This window comes from Sphaerodactylus townsendi, linkage group LG08 (genome assembly GCF_021028975.2).
Source record: "Sphaerodactylus townsendi isolate TG3544 linkage group LG08, MPM_Stown_v2.3, whole genome shotgun sequence".
Taxonomy (NCBI): Eukaryota; Metazoa; Chordata; class Lepidosauria; order Squamata; family Sphaerodactylidae; genus Sphaerodactylus; species Sphaerodactylus townsendi.
This window is the reverse complement of record NC_059432.1, coordinates 34410603-34430237: the sequence shown is the minus strand read 5'-3', so window position 1 is coordinate 34430237 and position 19635 is coordinate 34410603. Positions and strand designations below refer to the sequence as shown.

General features: G+C 43.0%; 1 protein-coding gene across 2 annotated transcripts in view; it reads left to right on the top strand.

Annotated features, from left to right (window-relative positions):
• SLC16A12 (solute carrier family 16 member 12) overlaps positions 1-19635 on the top strand; it is a 71969-nt gene that overhangs the window by 31390 nt on the left and 20944 nt on the right. The window contains exons 1-3 of one of the 2 annotated variants that reach the window (XM_048504868.1): positions 11731-11827; positions 18803-18924; positions 19463-19566. In XM_048504868.1, coding sequence (XP_048360825.1) covers positions 19557-19566 — 10 coding nt within the window. In that variant the 5' untranslated portion in view covers positions 11731-11827; positions 18803-18924; positions 19463-19556. Of the gene's footprint in view, positions 1-11607; positions 11828-18802; positions 18925-19462; positions 19567-19635 lie in introns of those variants that run through there. The other variant, XM_048504867.1, reaches the window with a different exon arrangement.

The window sequence follows — 19635 nt, the reverse complement described above, 5'->3', positions numbered from 1 at the left end:
GACAGTCCCTACCCCCCAAGTGTTCCTGCTGCAAAGGTTTCTTGGCTGGCAACTCTGATATACCTTCACTGCCCATTTCTAAGCATTAAGATCAGTTGACCTCGTGTCCCCTGGCCTTGAATAGCTGAAACTTGGAAAATGATTACATGCTGTTTTTAAAGTCTTACGAGGCATTTAAAGAGCAGGATTCTGTAAACAGTATGGATGCTTTAACACCCATGATCTGGTCACCAGTTGTATGCTGGGAGCCAGTTTTTCACTGACCATTTCTTTTGTTCATGAAGCATTCAGGATTGTCAAGTTACTTTTCTCCCATGCAAACAGTGCTGTGCAGTGCAGTCAGCAGTATTTCATGCATGAGCAGATGGGAGTCCAAGTTCACCCCCTCTTCCACTGACCTATGTTATTCCCTGGCATATCAGTAATACTTGTATAACTAACCAGTGAATAAATAGATCAGTCAGTCAATGATTATCAATAAAACCTGTGTTTTTAAAGTCTTATTTTTCAGTGTTTATTTCAGTCTAGGTTGTTGAGGTTATTCTGCGTGTGTCCATTTTCACTCAGTCCGTTGCAGTACCTTCCCCTTTGTCATTTAGTGACCTGACCTGACCATCCATGAGTTCAGGGAAGAATCAGTTTTACTTCTTATACGGATACAGAAGTGCTTGCGAAGCAGCAGGAATTTCAGCTGAAACTCCACAGTTACCTGTGCAGCCTCACAGCTGTTTGAGAATTGTTTGAGGCAGATTCTGCCAAGTCTTACAGAACCAGTAACTGTTTCACAAGCGATTACAGCTCTTGAACACACTACCCTTCCATATGTCTCCTTCCCTACTATCCAGGTTAGGCTGGTAATACTGATGACTAGAGACAGGGCATTTTCTGTGATGGCTCATCTCCTTTGAAATGCCCCTCCCCCCTTTGAGGCTCATCTGGTGCCCAAAACACACCTTTTTATCCAGGGTTGTAATCAGGAGTTTGATCTCACCAGGTTTTTATGGTCTTCTCTGTTTTATGGACAGATTTTACACACTTGTCTAATGGCTTGTGTGCATTTTAATGGCTTGCTGTGTTTTTCATTGCAAGTGGCCTCAAACAGTACCCTGAAGAAATATTTAAAATAAATAATAAAAATGGTAAATTTTTCCTGGATGGCTTGTGCCATCGCTAGTCAATAGGGGGTAGGGGCAGAGGTGGGATCCAGCAGGTTCTCACCAGTTCCCGAAAGTGGGTTACTAATTATTTGTGTGTGCCGAGATGGGGTTACTAATTGGGTCCACTTTTCCATCTCCACGCCCTTGCCTTTGAACGTGAAGGTTCCATATAGCAATTGCGACTAATAATGTAACTCCCTGGACTGGGTTAATCCTTTCCAGGTACTGCAATTCATTGATTCTCAGCCTTTTGTACCTTTTATCTCACCAGTCTCTATCAAAGAACCTGTGTGTTTCACCATTGCTGTGTTCAGATTTGTGAGTTGGGGCATTTTCTATAATGTGATGATGATTTAGAAATGACCTGGTGGAAAAATTTTTTTTGGGGTCATGGTGGGGTGGGGAGCTGCCCGTATGGGGGGCATCCAACTCAGAGTTTTGCCAGGTGGCTGAGGCTCTAGGGTGCACGCCTCTGCCTGCCCTTTGCTTTGATGGAAGTGGCTGGCTGAAGGGAACCTGTTACTAAAATTTTTGGAACCCACCACTGGGTAGGGAAATATTTTGAGCAGCTTGGGCTGCTGGTTTCATGGTGGGACATGAAAGTTGTTCCTTGGACAGCTTTACAGAAGGAGGCAGCACTGAAAGCTGTCACTTTTTCTTTCGGTACTGCAGTAACAATAGTAGTTACACAGAATATGGCACTTTTATTGACAAGAAAAGTGGATCTTTTCATGACACGTTTAAGTGTGCAGGGTAAGGTACACAAATGGCAACATTACCTGCTGAGCAGGTCTAATATCTCAGGAGCACAGCTCTACATTGAAACTGAAGCCCCACCCCAAGACACTCTGGGGTTTCTGCTGCTGTTACCCATGTGTTTGCCAGATTAGACATTTACACACAAATGGGATTTCATCCTCAGCATAAGTTTGCTTTAGAGTTACATTTTAGGGAAAAGCATTCCAGAGATTGTAATAGCTATATGGTAGGCATGGATTCAACAGGTAAAGTTTGCCAGCTTGGGTATGTAGTTGTGTGGGAGCCTTCACTGGGTTATGTCTGTCAGGCAGCTATTAAAGAGGTTTCATCTACTGGAAGAGTTCCCTGTTCGAACCCCAGTGCTTGCTTTGATAGCAAATGCAATTTCATTGTGAAACATGTTAGGAGTCTTTAACATTTCTGCTTAAACCAGCTGTGGAATCTCCAAGGAATAACAACTGGTGTTGATCAACCTGAGAATCCCATTTGGCTAACTGCTGGATAAACATTATAAAGAGTTTAAAGTGTTATTCTTGAGCTCCTCATTATCTAAGAGCTCATTTCTGAAAGTTAAACAAATAACTAAACTTGCCACAGAAATTTGAAAAATAGCTCAACAACCAACAACATTACAGTCAGTAATAGTGCTTCCATTGCTTAAAATTCTGACCTCAAATTATATTTATTTTAGAAGTTATGCCTTACTGCTGAAAGAACAGACACTCAAAATGGTTTTCACAAAAGTTAAAACAATGAGGATAAACTCACCTTGTAACCATTTGACTACATGCCGCCTTTCTTTAGAATCACAGAGTTGGAAGGGGCCATACAGGCCATCTAGTCTAACTCTAGACTGATACAATGCAGTATCAGTCCAGAGCATCTCTGACAAGTGTTTGTTCAGGCAGAGTTTGAAGACTGCCAGAGAGGGGGACCTCACTACCACCCTCGGCAGCCAGTTTCACTGCTGAACTACTCTCACTGTTAAAAAAAAAGTCCTAATGGCCAGCCAGTACCTTTCCATCTGCAATTTATGTTCATTATTATGAATCCTATCCTCTGCTGCCAACAGGGACAGCTCTCTGCCCTCCTCTCTCAGCCTTTCAAATACTTAAAGAGAGCAATCATGTCTTCCCTCAGCAGGGCTGGAGTGAGGGGGAACTGCACATGGGGCATGCGTGCCCCTTGTGCCCCTGCCATGCCCCCGCCCTGGAACCAGTGGGCATGCTGAAGGGAGTCCTCCATGCCCTGGCAATGCCCTGGCCACATCCCTGCACTGGCACGTGCCAGGGATGTCACGCCCCCATCCCTGTTGGCACTGCGCCACTGCCCCTCAGCCTCCTCTTCTCCAGACTAAATATTACCATTTAATTTTCACAGCAATCCCATGAAGTAGATTTGGGTGTGATTTAGATCTGAATCCTGGGTCTTCCTTCTGATTATACTCTGCTGTTTTCTATTGAACATGTGGTCCTCTGGCAAAGCCATTTTCTGTTTCACTGAAAACAACTGGTTTTGTGTCAGCGGAGGCACCTTGTACCCAAGGGATCCACACCCTTGGCTCTACAAAGGACAGCACTGCACAAGCAGAATCCAAGGCCAGTGTCTTTCAAAGAGCTACAACGTGCCAGAGGAATGCCATATGCAGCAGAGGACAACTTCTCCAGTGGGTGAACAGCAGCTGAGACAGATGCAAAAGGAAGAATCCAAGTTCAAGTGATCAAGTGAGCCTAGTTTTACCTATTGAGCTTCATGATGCTGTAAAGATCTGGATCATCCCAATCCTAGTCAGACACTTTAGCCCCAACACCCTGTCCCCAGAAATAAAACTACTTATATAAAACTGGATTCATATATACATATTTTAAGAAACTGCTGCTGTGGAAATTTGTTTTAATGTGGTTAGTTTTAGTTATGTACTTTATGTGCTGTTATTGGAACAGCTGTACTGTGAGCCGCCTCAAGCCCTTTGGGGGGGAGGCAGCCTATAAATCTAATAAATAATAATAATAATATAGAGAATTACTTTCTTGGAAATTGTGAATGCTCTTGTTGAAGGAACTTGCATAGGTGTTAAACAACCTGGGGGATAACATAAAGCCTTGTCAGCTTTCAAGGGGAAGATCCAGCTTCCGTGGGAGGTCCAATAAGAAATGCTGGAACCATCTCAACACTACTCTGGTAAGAGGCACCTTGTCACCCAGGTACCTCAGCAGAATCACACAGTCCACTGTATGAAAGGAAACTGACAAATGTAGCAAAAACACTGCAGACCTTCCTTTGGGCTATCTGAAGATAGATATCATTCACAAATGCTTTAGGCAGCCCAATCCAGATTCAGCAGTGGGGGTGGGGAAGATTGGCACAGGAACCAGTGGAGGGCTGCACTGGTGTGTTTGCCCCCTCCACCAGTATAAAGGGTATCCCTCCTGGCAGAGGGGGTAGAGATGCCAGTGTCTGGCTGCTCCTCAGCTCCGCTGTTATCAGGAAGACAACCTTTCCACCAGTGGGCGTGCTGAAGGGAGTCCTGAGCACCAATTGGTGGGAGTTCATCATCACAACATTCCACCCTTCAGTGAATTATGTTCAAGGATAATGGCACTGAATGAAATTCAGCTGATTCAGAGCAGTAAACCTTTTTTGCAACTATCATTACCACTGCATAGGCTTTCCACTGGGTTGTGTAGTGTGATTTGGCCCATGTTTTCTGTACTAGACATCTACCAACTCTTTTTAATATACTCAACTCGCCTCTGAATCAGGGTGCTGGAGTTCTATTTGAAGACATTAGAGGACACCTTGAGGTAACCCTGTCCATTTTCTAGCAGATCTTGTCATTCCAAGCTTCCCACAAAGTTTCCACAGAGTTACCAGAGTTGGTCTCCTCAAATACCTCAGTCTTGGAGTCTTCTAAGACCCATTAGCCTCTGTGAGTAGAATAGCCAAACTGGTCCAACACCTTTGCGGGGTGAAAAGGTATCTATGGGATTTTCTTGATAAAGGGCAACTTTGGTGCAGTAAAGGTCTGACGCTGCCACTCTGCAAAGACAAAGAAATGTCCTTTCCATGTTGTACCGCATTTAGTTGAAGTTTTGATAGGCTCCCCCTTGCCAGCTAGGCATTGGACATAGTTCTTTAAATATTACACAGAGAAAGTAACCTCAGCTACTTTAGTCTATTTCCCTTACCCCAGTTTGCCATCTGTTCCACTTCACTTGTTGTGCTAATGTGGTACAATATATGTGGGCAGAATCATTGGGTGGACCACAAGGAGTGAACTGGTGCCTCCTCCTGCCCACTGTCTTGGTTGCAAAGTGATATGTAATGCCAACAGTAATGCCAAGATGGAATCCCTATCTCCATTCTACCCAAGTACAGTGTAATATCCAATACATAAATGTAGTACAGTCTGGCTAAAATATTGTTTCCACAAAGAATGAAAAAAAGAAGCAGCAGCATTTGGATTTATATCCCATCTTTCTCTCCTGTAAGTAGATTCAGAATGGTTTACAAACTCCTTTCCCTTCCCCTCCCCACAACAGACACCTTGCGAGGTAGGTGGGACTGAGAGAGTTCTGAACGAACTGTGACTAGCCCAAGGTCATCCATCAGGAACGTAGGAGTGGTGAAAGAAATCTGGTTCACCAGATGAGATTGCCGCTCATGTGGAGGAGTGGGGAATCAAACCTGATTCTCCAGATTAAAGTCCAACAGATCTTAACCACTACATTACAAAAGAGCATAAGTCTCTTCCTGGGCTGAGATGTTTCCCTGATAGTCAACATTTGAAGAGGTTCATGTTTCCTTAGCAAGTACCTTCTCTGATTGTAGTTCAAGGCACCCTCAAGGACTGAGCCTCTGTGGAGAATCTAAAGATTTAATTAGAGGTCCCACATGGAGGCTGATGTATGTACGTGGCTACATGCTGGTGCTATAGCATTTGCAAACTACTTCCAACTGTGTGGTTCAATTGTGTGGAGAGTATATTTACCTGCATTGCACATTCTTGCGTTTTTTGTGACTGGCTGCAAAATGGGAACATTAAAATTTGAATGGGGTCTACAACAATTTTTTACAGAGCAGGAAGAGAACTGAAAACTTGTCTCAAGTTGCTTATCACTGTTTACCTTGAAATGGCCTCAGTCCCCTCCTTGAAATGGCATCAGATAACATTTCATAGGACGGCCTGTGATTCTTGTCAGCATGAATATTGTATGTTCAACAGCTAAAGGATTAGGCTGCAGCTGAGCTATTTTAGGTTCCTCTCCAAGCAAAACTGAAACACATACCAGACAGCTTTGCTTATTTGTTTAAAATCTTTGCTTCATTCAGTGGGGGAAGTAACATAATTTTCAGCTGAGCAACAAACTATTAAAGTGCATCACCCAAGAGAATGTGAAGTGTTTAATTGATTTCATTAAAATTTCCACAGAAGTAGGATTCCACATGGCTGGCCAGTACATTTTATAATCTCTGTTAAGATACTGCACCGTTACCTCTAAAAGAACACATACCTAGTCTCAAAACTTGGCAGGACATCAACAACAAGGAAAATGGTGGACATGCTTCTGGTACAGAACATGGCACTGGATGGCTGTGTTTGGTTTGCTCTACCTTTGCCAGGCACTGAAGCTCCAGTGTGCAGTTCTGAAAGAGCTGCATAAACCTCTCTGGCGGAAGGAGAGAGCCAAAGAAGCTGCATGTACTTGTGAAAGGATCTCTTCTAGGCAGAATCATGTGGTAACACTTACTGTAGTGGTCTGCTGGAGTGGATAAGCTGGAGTTAGCAGTAATTGTCATTTTTTCCAACTTGAGCTACTGACACCCCCCCCCCCTCGGGAGGAAACGTTCAAGCCATGTATTCCTTGTGGATGGAATAAAGATATAAAGAGATTGAAAAAGGAGTTCATATCCTGCTGCTGATAAGCCCAACAAAAATCAGGGGATCTTCCTAAGAGGTGTGGAATGATGAGCAAATGCAGAATGTAGAAAAAGAATTTAAATAAAACTATACTAAAAGATATTCCCAGAGGAGAAGACATCAGAGTGAGACAGCCATTTTAAGGCAAAACAATCCAGATCTTATTTCCCTTTCAGTTGGCAGGTTGCCAAAACAAAACTAGAAAAGAAACGATCTTAGAAATACATCAGGAGCCAGAAGGAGGAAAGAATTTGATCCCTACATTAAACTACTGAAAACTTTGGTAAACTGTAGAAACAATGACATCTAGTGGTCATTGGCATCTACTAGAAAAGGTTTGGTATCCCTTGGAATAGGTGAAGTGGCCATGCATCTTAAGAGCATATCTGCCAGAATGTGAAGTCAAAAATCCAAAAGTGAAAGGAATGTGTAGACTTCCTTAAGCATTTCCATGGTAAAAAAAAATGGTAGCTCAGATTCTGGAAACAAGCAGGAAATCAGCAATCAAGATAGAAGACAAGAAAATAATTGTGATGATGATGAGGGAGATTCCTTTAAGAGTCTTACAAAAAAAGGAAAGATTATGCATTTTTGGTGGATTCTTTAAAAAAACACAGATGAGATTTTCATGGCTTAGATGGGAAAGCACTTTCTTCACTTACAAGGGACAACAGCAAAGAATAACTTCAATAACATTATGTAAAAGTGTGGAATGATGTGAAGAGCCCTTTGGGGATTGGGCAGTATAGAAATCCCATAAATAAATAAATAAAATAAATAAGACAGATTTGATGAGATGGAATAGACTGAATTTATTTTTGATGGGTAAATTTCAATGATAAAAAATTTATTAGTGAACTCCATTCTGGATAGAAAGGTAGATAGATAGTTTCACTATTCTATTCTAATCCAGTTGGATGGGGGTGGATGCACGAAGCATCCATCCTCTCTATGCACATGGTGCTATAGATAGTTGGAGAACAAAAGGGAGAGAGAGAGAGAGAATGGAAGGAAGGAAGTCCCTAAGAGTATCAGTCTAACATCAAAGGGATAGTGCCAGCATGATAAAGTAAAGGTAACAATCCCCAGGTCCCTATCTAGCATCTGGCTTACTAGTAAAACCCCCTCTGTTGTTGAGGCAGGAAACAACATAAAGTCCTTCTCTGCCAATCCTCTTCAGTTGTGGCTTACTCCAGGAAATAAGTAAATATGAAAGGAAAATGGCCCATGTATCAAGAATTGCTGAACTTTAAAAATGACAAATGGGAACTTAAACCCATGGAGAAGATAACAGATATTGTATTGTCGAAGGCTTTCACGGCTGGATTCAACTGGTTCTGGTTGGTTTTCTGGGCTGTGTGGCCGTGGTCTGGTGGATCTTGTTCCTAACGTTTCGCCTGCATCTGTGGTTGGCATTTTCAGAGGTGTATCACAGAGGGAAGTCTGTTACACACTGTATCCAGAGAGGAGGAAATGTTTGGGGCATATATTGGTCTTAAATAAAAATGTTGTGGAAGATCAATTAATGATTAACAAGAGGGGAAATAAATGTGTTTATTAGAGATTAATGATGAACAAAGTTGGGATGGTAAATTCAGATGTAAGATTAAGAGAAGTGGGATAAGGGGATGGAAGGGGGAATTTATGTTAAAATTGACTATGAGAAACTAGGAAGATAAGATTTTTTTAAAAAATGTTTCAAATTACCTAAAATTGTATGTTGATAGTTGGTTGTTGTGGGTTTCCCGGGCTGTGTGGCCATGGTCTGTTAGATCTTGTTCCTACATCTGTGGCTGGCATCTGTGGTTGGCATCTTCAGAGGTGTATCACAGAGAGAAGTCTGTTACACACTGTCCAGTGATAAGAGAATGTTTAGTGGGGTATATGTTGTCCATGACCCAGGGTGGGGAACCATTCAGTGAGTGTTTGGGTAGAACTTGCTATGCAAAGTTGTGGTTGAATGCATTGTATTGTGGGTGGGGTTATCAGTCCATTTACATTTGCAATCACATTTGCATTCCCTGCCACAGCAGTAGTATTGGTGAATGAAAATCCAGTGTATGGGTGGAGTCCATTGTCCATGAACTATGCATGCCCTTGGCCTTTAGTTCTGGTGTTTTTAAGTACTGGTAGCCAAGCTCTGTTAATTCTCAGAGTCTCTTTCTTGTTGAAGTTGTCTTGGTGTTTGTGAATTTCAATGCTTCCCTGTGCAGTCTGATATAGTAACCTTCTGAATTGTCCAGAATTTCAGTGTTTTCAAATAAAATGTTATGTCCACATGTTTAGCATATGTTCTGCTACTGCAGATTTTTCAGGATGGTTAAGCTGACAGTGTCTTTCGTGCTCCTTAATATGAGTCTGAATGCTGCATTTTGTGGTTCCTATGTAGACCTTTCCACAGCTGCAGGGTATGCGATAGACTCCTGCAGAAGTGAGGGGGTCTCTCTTGTCCTTTTCTGAGTGTAGCATCTGCTGTATTTACTGGTGGGTTTGAAGATGGTTTGTAGGTTGTGTTTTTTCATCAGTTTCCCAATTTGGTCTGTGATTCCCTTGATGTATGGTAGAAATATTTTTTCTGTGGTGGGCTGTTTCTCCTCAGTCCTCTGAGTTTCTCTTGATCTTAAAGCTCTTCTGATTTCTGTTGTGGAGTACCCATTAGCCAGCAGAGCCCAGTTGTACATTACTACAAATACTTCCCAGGCAAAGTTCTGTCATAGACTTCAAGTTTTCCTCTTGAGTACTGGAAGAAATTATGCCTTGAATAGGGACTTGGATATGGCAGTGGCAGTTATATAGAGTTCCATCCCATGGAGGAAGAACGATACACAGGGATCAAAATTCATGAGAGGTTATTTGAGGCAGTTAATCATTAGGATACAGCTAGTCCTCCATAAGAAAGCCTAGAAAGCAACACACAATCCATTGCATTCCCTTCTGCTGTCAGAATCCTGCAATGCACAACCCTTTCACCCATCCAAGTCAATTTCATTTTCAGTCCTCCTCAGGTTCTGTCCCTCAGACTAGTATCCTCAGCTATAAGAATCTCAGAGGGCCCCTGAAAGTAATGCAGTTGGGCAGTAGACCACATCCAGTGAATAACTGCATGCTTCTGTATGGCTTACTAGAAGTTTGAGTACTGCAGATGGTTACCTTCTTTTAAAATTCCTCACTCTTAAAATTCGAGATTTTTTAAAAAGTTTAGTACATAAACTATCATCTGTGATTTAAATCACAGGTCAAAATTTTGGAGGGTTAGATAACAAGAAAGAGGCACACATGGCCCAATCAAAGCACAGACTGAGCAAAAATGGGGACCAAACTTAGGTCGTTTTCCCACTTACCATCTGCTGCACGCTACTGTCACCAAGTAGCGTGGGGTCCCCCGGCACTCCCCACTACAGGGGCGGCGACAACTTAGCCGCCCCGATGCTACCACTCTTGTGCCTCCTCAGCGTGTGTCATTCCTGGCGCTCCTCAAAATGGCGCGGGGTCGTGGGGAAGTCTGGGAGCGCGCCAGAAATGACACGCAGCAAAGGGTGGTCATGGTAAGTGGGGAAACGACCTTAGATTGCCAGATTTCTCTTTTCAGGACAGAGGGATTCATAGATCCATTCCAGGCTTTAAGTCAGGATAATTCCCACCTCCTAACCACCAGCAGTCTTGTTTCATGGGTGTTCAGATTTCAAGAAACAAAAAGCTGCTAAATGATCAAGGTGCTACAAACTTGCCATAACTCCAATAACCCAAACAAATATGAGTTTCTCCAGATTTTGTTCTATGTTATACTGGGCTGAATAAAATTAGTTTGGGCATAAATCAATGTGGATATGTGAATGCTTGTAGACATTAAAATTAGCTCAGGGCAGGAATCCAATAGAAGGGTGTGTATTTTGCTTAGGTTGCAGAATATACTTGAACCCAATTGGCTGTCTTTGGAATTTAAGTAGCGCCCAGATTTTCTCTGGCTCTAAATTCTATCTTCTTGATCCAGCCCTCATACAAGCAAAACTCTGGAGGAAAATGTGTAAGAGGGATGATCTTCAAAGACACATCTGTCAGTTGGATGTTTACATGTTATTTATGTCTTTGAAATTTGACCTGAAGGATTTTGCAGGAGGAAGGATTTAATCTGCCGTCTCCCCACCTTGGGTAAAAATGCTACCGTGTGCATAAAACTCCCTATTAATCAAGCAATGGCCACCGTTTTGCACAGTTGGAAATCTGAGAACTTAAAAATAATATCTCAATAATATCTGCATAGAATATTAAATCTAAGGCTGCAGTCCTGTGTACATTTATTTGGCAGTAAGCCACTGGTAAAAATGGGATGACTTGTGAGTAAATATTGTTTGGATTGTATCTCACATATTGGTATCTTTTCAAAACTTTTAGAGCCTCAGGTAGTTATTGACTCACTTGAAAATAATGGCTATGACTGAGTCCACAGACCTATAGTATAAATTATGTGCTAAATCATATTTGTATGATTAACAGAATTCATTATAGAGCGGTTAGCTGTAAAGATTCATTCATTACAGTGATGAGAATGTACAGTTCATAGAGTGACTCTGGATTAAAAGGATATGATACATTGTCAGCTGCTCCCAACAACGCATAGAATTTGTGTCCTGAAATTGTTGGGGTTAAAAATAAAGCTTCACATAAAACAATAAAGCAGTAGCCCTACTGAGATATTTGATAGGGGCCTTTTGGAGAACAAAGGAAGCACAGTGCACTTTGATCATTTCTCTGCTGGTTTATTTGTTTCAGATGTCAAATAACCCATGTGCCAGGTAACATTCCAGGTATTCCTTGCCTATTCACTGGCATTGGTCTTGCAGAGTGATTCTGTGCAAGAAGAGAGACCAGCCATCATGACCGTGGCTGTGCCAAGGAAAGGGTTAAGTGCCTCTCCTCCTGATGGCGGCTGGGGTTGGATGATTGTGATTGGCTGCTTCCTCGTCACGATCTGCACTAGAGCTGTAACAAGGTAAAACCATTTTCCTGCTTGCTTCTTTGCTTAGCATTATGTTCTGTTATCTGTTGTTTAAAGTGGTACTTAATGGTGGGATATGAACAATCAATGATCTTTTAGGCAGTTTGAAGCCACATTCTCAGCTATAAATAGCATCCAAGATGATGTGCAAAGCCATTAAACAATAAAAGAGAAGGCAGAGAATCATTATGTTTTAATCTAAAGCAACAATTAAAAACAGGGGCAAAACCTAATAATCTAACACTCAGACAGCCAGTTGACTGAAAGCATAACAAAATATTTAAAGCTTGTCATGTTTTCTAGTTAAAAAAAAATTCACCACAACTCTTTGGAATCAACCACCTTTTACCTGTTCTTGACAAACAAAATTATACAAACCAACCAAAATTTCCTGGATTTCCTTGGGAAATCCAGAAAGTGCAGCTGGTGGTATTTTCCCACCTTCACTGATATCAACCGAGTGAATGGTGGGATAGAAAGTTGAGCTTTGGCTGCAGATCCAAAAAGAGCCAAGGAAGGAGTGACAATCTCCATATGGAACCCGAAGATCACAGAATTACAGTCCATCTCCAGATTGCAGAGATCAGTTCCCCTGGAGAAAATGGCTGCTTTGGAAGGTGGACTTTATGGTACTATAGCCCACTGAGGTTCCACCACTCCCCAAACTAAATCCTCCCCATGCTTCATTCCCAAATATCCAGGTATTTCTGAGCCCAGAGTTAGAATCATTAAGGCAGAGTTGTCAACCTCCAGGTGGTAGCTGAAGCTCTCCCAGAATTATAACTGAAGAAGAAGAGTTTGGATTTGTACCCTACCTTTCTTTCCTGTGAGAAGTTTCAAGATGACTTACAAACTCCTTTTCCTTTCCTCTCCCCACAACAGACACCTTGAGTGGGACTGAGGTGAGTTCTAAGAGAGATCAGGCTGAGAGAGTTCTGAGAGAATTGTGACTAGCCCAAGGTCACCCAGCAGTCTTCATGTGTAGGAGTGGGGAAACAAATCCAGCTCACCAATAAAAGTTTGCTCATATGGAGGAGTGGGGAATCAAACCGGATTGGAGTCCACCTGTTCTTAATCACTATACCACACTGGCTCTCAACTGGCCTCCAGACTACAGTGCCCTTGGAGAAAATGACAGCTTTTTCTCGGTGGACTCGGTGGCATCATACCTTGCTGAGGTCCCCCCTCCCCAAACTCCATCCCCAGAATCTCCAGGTGTTTCCCAACTCAGAGCTGTCAACCCTACTTAGGTCTAAGGCATAGGTGTCAAACTTGCAGCCCTCCAGATGTTATGGACCACAGTTTCCATCATCCCCTGATGCTGGCAGGGGATGATGGGTACTGTAGTCCATAACATCTGGAGGGGCACGAGTTTGACACCTGTAGTCTAAGGCAGTGGTGGCGAACCTTTGGCACGTGTGCCAGAGGTGGCACTCGGAGCCCTCTCTGTGGGCATGTGCGCACAGAGTTCATCATGTAAGGGAAGCAGAAAATCACCCCCCCCCCACATACACACACACACATATCTAGGCTGGTCTTGCTTCTGAGTAAACCCTCCTAGGGTCATGATTCACCCATTCCAAGTGTTGCATGGTTGCTTCATCAAGCTTACTCCCGAGTAACACGTGCCTCGGAGCAAACCATTTATTCTAAACTAAAACCTCAGTATTCAGGTTAAATTGCCATGTTTGCACTTTGTGATGAATAAGTGGGTTTCGGGTTACAATTTGGGCACTCGATCTCAAAAAGGTTCACCATCATTGGTTTAAGGGAACTGGGAGTATAATGGAAAAATATGTAATGTAGAGATATCCCCTATATTTAACAGTATTAAGGAACCAATTGTTTATGGATTTGTCTTAAGATCACGCACAGAGTTGCCAACTCCAGGCTCTGAAATTCCAGGAGATTTGAGGGTGGAGCCTGAGAGGATGGGGTTTAGGGAGATGAGGGACCTGGGTAGGGCATAATGACAAGCAATCCATTTTCCAAAGCACTTTCCCAAGAGAAGTGGGAAAACTGTTCCAAATAAATAAAGAGAGAAAGGTGAACTATAACTAATGTAAATTCAGATAATTTCAGGAGCATTTCTAGGCAGGTCTACACAAAAGTGAATCCCATTTTAAACAATGGGGGTTGCTCCCAGGAAAATGTTTTTAGGATTAGATATTTAATGATGAAGTAGCTGGGAGGGAGGCAGCACGGTATGTAGCCCATTCTCATCAGATCTCAGAAACTAAACCGGGTCAGTACTTGGAAGAGAGACCTCCAAGGAAGACTCTGCAGAGAAAGGCACTGGCAAACCACCTCTGTTTCTCACTTGCCTTTAAAACCCCTTGCACTTGCAACTTAATAGCACTTTATACACACATACGAATAATGAACTGGGCTCAGAAGCTAGCAAAGAGTATGGAACAGCTGAGACATTTGTTCAATTCTAACCATCTTTTAGCATGCTTTTGACTCCAAAACCTAGCAAGAAGTTGTTCAAGGTGGTTTCTTTAGGGAGTTCCTTATGGAACTCTCCACCTCAAGTTACCCGGCAGGGCTATCTCCTTCTTGAATGCTCACTCTAACTCTATTTTGTTCCAAAAGACCGTTGAAAAAGCTGGATAAATAATTATTTTTGTTCATGCCGTTTGCCATTTTGTACTGTAGTTCCTTCTCTCCTTGTTAGTGTTGATTGTGTTGATTAATTGATTGTGTGGGTGTTTCAAAGTTTTAAAATTTTGTAATTTTTAACTACCTCAATGTCCCTCACTGAGCAGAAAGGTATTTTTATACATAAATAAGTACCGTGTTTCCCCGAATAAAAGACAGTGTCTTATATTAATTTTTGCTCCCAAAGATGTGCTATGTCTTATTTTCAGGGGATGTCTTATTTTTCCTGTGTTCTGTTTGTCGGGCGTGCTTCCAAACAAAAACTTTGCTATGTCTCACTTTCGGGGGATGCCTTATATTTCGCACTTCAGCAAAACCTCTACTATGTCTTATTTTTCAGGGATGTCTTATATTCAGGGAAACAGGGGTAATAAAGGGTATGATTCTAAGTGGATCTACACAGAAGGAAGGCCCATTTAATTCAATGCCCATTTAATCCAATGGGGTTTAATCCCAGGAGAGTGGTTTTAGGATTGTAGTGGGAGAGTCTTACAAATTTTGTTTTTGCTTGATAAAAAATAAAAACACATATTTAGACTTGTTGCATCCTCACCAGACTGCTGCACTGTAACTGAGGGACTGTGTTTGGCTTGACTTAATAGGTCACAAGTTGGGCAGGTCTCTGCCCTACATTTTATCAGCCTGAGGCCTTGCTTCACCCTTGGTCTGACTGATACATGTGTTGTGTAATCTTGTTTCCACAAACTATCTTGAATGAGAACTGTGACCTGAGGAGGCCTTTGCTCTCTATAGATACTCTTCAGCATTCTAAATATTCAAAAACATTTGAGCCTGTCTTCCTTTAAAAAAAAAAGGGTGGGGGCCAAGACCAGCTTTTAAGGGTAGTATAACATACATATATCTGGAGACAATATTTTTCTTCTAGATTTTTATTTAACTCAGGCACTGTGTGCCTGAAGAGCTGCTAAGTGGAAACTAAGTGGAAGCAAGTGGAAACAAAAATTCCCTTTGTTGATTACCGTATATACTCTCATATAAGTTGAATTTTTCAGCACATTTTTGTGCTGAAAAAGCCCCCCTCGAATTATACACGAGTGAGGTGTATTTTAAAAAATATTATAGGGTTTTTACTTTGTCGGCCGCCAGGGGGCCGCAGTTTTTAGGCTAGCGGCAACCAAATTTCAGGCTATCATCCGGTAACACTCCTGATGATACCAACCAGGTTTGGTGAAGTTTGGTTTAGGGGGTACCCTCAAATTTTCCCCAGATTCTCCTTTTAAATCACCCCTCCCCTTCTGAGTGGATTTAAAGGAAGAATCAGGGCTTACAGAGCTAGTTTACTGTTTTTCTTTGAAGTAAATATTCAAAAACATTTAACCTACTGATGCCTCAATTAATATAATTGTATTGGGATCTATTTTTATTTTTGAAATTTACCAGTAGCTGCCTCATTTCCCACCCTCAACTTATACGTGAGTCAATAAGTTTTCCCAGTTTTTTTGTGGTAAAATTAGGTGCCTTGACTTATACACGGGTTGACTTATACACGAGTATATAGGGTAATTTGTCTGTAACCATTGGGAAGTTTGAGTACACTGTACAAATACAAGTATGCTAATTTTTGAGGGGATTTGGTTGGTAACTCATCCTTTTAAGGAGATGTTAGAAGTCATAATGAGTGTGTGTGTTTGAATCTCTTTAAACAATTTTATTGGACAATACAAATGTCCATCTGCTGTTTGTTGCTCACATGTGTTTCCTCAAGGCTGCATTCCTACTATGGAGATATGAGATTTCCCCACATATACAACAATAATTTATGCCTAGGAAAATGCTAGGCTGTTTCTGCACGGGCGGCAAATAGTGCCCTAGGGATAGTTAAAACACCATTCCTGGGGCGCAGCGCCATTCTGGGCCTGCCCAAGCAGTGCGGAAATGCTGCTTTTAAAACTTGCTCCCTGAATGAGGTTTTTAAAAAGCGGTGTCTTCCCGCTGGCATGGTGCGAACCGCACCGGCGTGAGGCCACTGCTTTTGGCCCCTCCAGTAACTGCAAGGGACTTACCCTGCCTTCCTCTGCAGCTCTAGGCATCTGGAAAGACAAGCCCACACTGCCCTGTGACCCCTGAGGGATCACAGGGATTATATATATTGGAGAATTGTTTATATATATAAACAATTGTTGGCTCTGTCATGATATTTACAAAGGCAATTTTGTCTCCAGAAAGATAAGAGAATATAGAATGATGCAGACAAAGTACCTGTAAACTGTAAACAGGACAGAGTAAAGGTGTGTTATGTAGACTAGTTTTAAAACCACATGGATGCATTTAATATAAAAATTATGTTTCTGGAGGCGCCTCAGCAAAATGAGCTTCAGTGTTCCAGGAAAATTGCCCAATATGTAAAGACAGCTCTGAGTTGTTTTTCAGAGATGGTAACTTTTCAGATAGAGTTGCCAGGTTCCCCCAGTCACTGGAGGAGGATGGGAGGATAGGGTTGCCAGATCTCCTGGATATTTAAGGATGGAGTCTGGGAAAGACAGGGATCAATGACAAAGTATCCACCATCCGAAGCAGCCATCTTTTCCTAGAAAACTGTAGTCTGGAGACGAGCTGTAATTCGGAGAAATCCCCAAGCCCCACCTGGAGGCTGGCATGCATCCCTACTTTCAGGTAATGCTGTGTTGCAATCAACATGGGGGAAAAAAAGTATCAGCGATGTAGACTCCCAGATAGCAAGGAATCGATGTCCGAAAGGAAGTTATTCTAGGAGGGAACTAGTTTGTATTTCGAAGTAGAAAGAAAAGACTGTGAGGCCAGGCCTTTTTCTGATCTGCGCTGCATGCAACAATGTAAACACCAAATCAGATGAAAGCAACTAGCAGAGCATGAATAATAAACAAGAATAACTGATTCCTTCTAAATTAAGCTTCTGTTAGCTAGACCCCACTTCTACAAATGTGTGACATGTATAAATATTATTATGTTATCTCCACTTCCCTGAGTTCTTCCAGTTCTTCCCTGAGTTCTTTTGGGTGAGAAAGCACTGAGACTTATGGGGTCTCTGAAATACCTGCTTTATTAACAAATAAATTCTAACCTATAAAGCTCCATAGATAAGCTGACCATCCGTCCCGCTTTTGGCGGGACATTCACGCTTTGAAAGAACTTGTCCTGCGTCCCGCGGGTTTTCCCCAATGTCCCGGGTTTTGGAAGGCTGCCACACTGCCTTCTGGGGCGCAAGGCAGTCGCGGCGCGCAGAAGCTCAGCAGCGACCGAAGAGCACACTGCCTTCTGGGGCGCTGCCGCTTCCCGCCCCTGTTACAGGGTGGGGAAACGGCAGCGCCCCAGAAGTTGCTGTGCATTCCTGCGTTGCATGCATCTGTGACCAAGCAGAGGGCATGGCCACGCCCAGCACCCCAGAAGGCAGCGCGCTCCATGTGTTGCAAGCGAAAGTGGTGTGGCTAGCAGCTGCAGGTGTGTGCGGTGCGAGCGTGTGTGGCCCGTGTCGCGGTATTGTGTCGCGAAAGTGTTATTATTGGCTGCGCCGGTGGGCGCTGCAAGTGTGTGTGGCTCGTGCATAGCATTAAAGTGGTATTGCTTGCTCCCGTGTGTTATTGTCGCGGTGTGTGTGGCTGCGCGGCGTGTGTGTGTGTGTTAGCGTGTGTGTAAAAAAGCGCAGGCAAGACAGGGGAGGGCGCCCGCCCATCCCGGTTCTTGAAGGTGACCATCTGGTCACCTTATCCATAGAGCTTTGGGCCTGGGTACCTGAGAGAGCATATCCGCACATATATTCCTGCCCAGGCACTGATATTGATGCAGGAGGCCTCCCTGGCTGTCCTGCCCACTTCGGAGGTGCAGGGGGTTGGGACAGTCCAAAGGACTGTGACCCCTACACTGTGGAATGCCCTCCCTCCAGAGGTTTACCAGACACTTGCTCTTTTGGAATTTTGGTGCCTGGTGAAGACCGTCTTCTTCACACAGGTGTTTGACTGAGTCTTCCCACTGGGAAGGGCCCCCTGTCTGTACACCCATCCCTTTTTTGTGGGTGGGTGCTGGAAATTTTACATTGTTCGTGGGTTGTTAGGATGCGGGTTTTGTTGTGATTTCACTGTTGTGGTTTTATTGTATAATGGTTTTTATTGCAACCTTCCCTGAGACCATGGTAAAGAGCAGGGAACAAATGTAAATAAATAAATAAAATATGCAAGTAGAACACAGGTGGTGGCAAGACGTGCTACACAGGTTAAAAGATCTTCAGAGACACACAGAGATAAATCCATCACCCCCAAGCACTTCAGTTGACTTACAGCTGCCTCTGTTTTTTCTCCCTATCTGTCCCAGCAGCCTTCCAAAAGGGTGGCGCTTGGAGCTCCATCTGCCTGTCAGGCTCTGCTCACTTGAAAACGTTCAAGATTCTTCTTCACAGACCCCAAAGAACTTCCCCACAATTCTTTTTCCCTTCTGAGGTGAATAGATTACTTGCAGTGGTACTCAGAGGCCAGATGGAGAAGTGGCCCGGGAAGCAGTTGCACGCAGTCTGTTCCTAAGTCATTCCTAGGCTGTGGCTGTATTAATGGGAGTGTGACTTGATGCTTTGCATGGTAACTTTGCATGATAATGATGGCTATATACATAAGCTTTCCCCTGGAGCAAAGAGTGGCTTCCTGGGTTTCAAGATGTGACCATGGCGCAGTTGAGGGTGGACTGAAACAGCTTCTTCCCATGTGCCGCAGTCATCCACATATGTATGGGAGGCACAGACCTCCCATCATACATCTGAAACAGGGTCCTCATGGCAGCCACAAGAATTTTGTGCCATCTGAAGCGGCCCAAACTGAAGCAGAACGCAGAACGCTGCTGAGTGGATGCCCCAGAAAAGAGAAGGGGAAAGGAAAGCTTTTGCTGAGCTCCGTAATTGGTTTTCATTTAATCTTTAATTGTGGTATTTGGGGCTTTCAAAACTATTCTCTTCCTACCAAGTCAGAATACGTGTGTTTATTTCAGGTGCATTTCAATATTTTTTGTGGAGTTCCAGACTTACTTTGCTCAAGATTATGCCCGAACAGCTTGGATCCATTCCATAGTAGACTGTGCTACAATGCTTTGTGGTGAGTTGCCAGATCAATAGGGAATGATAAACTCTTTTTAGTCTCCTCTAATATAGTGTGTGGATTTAG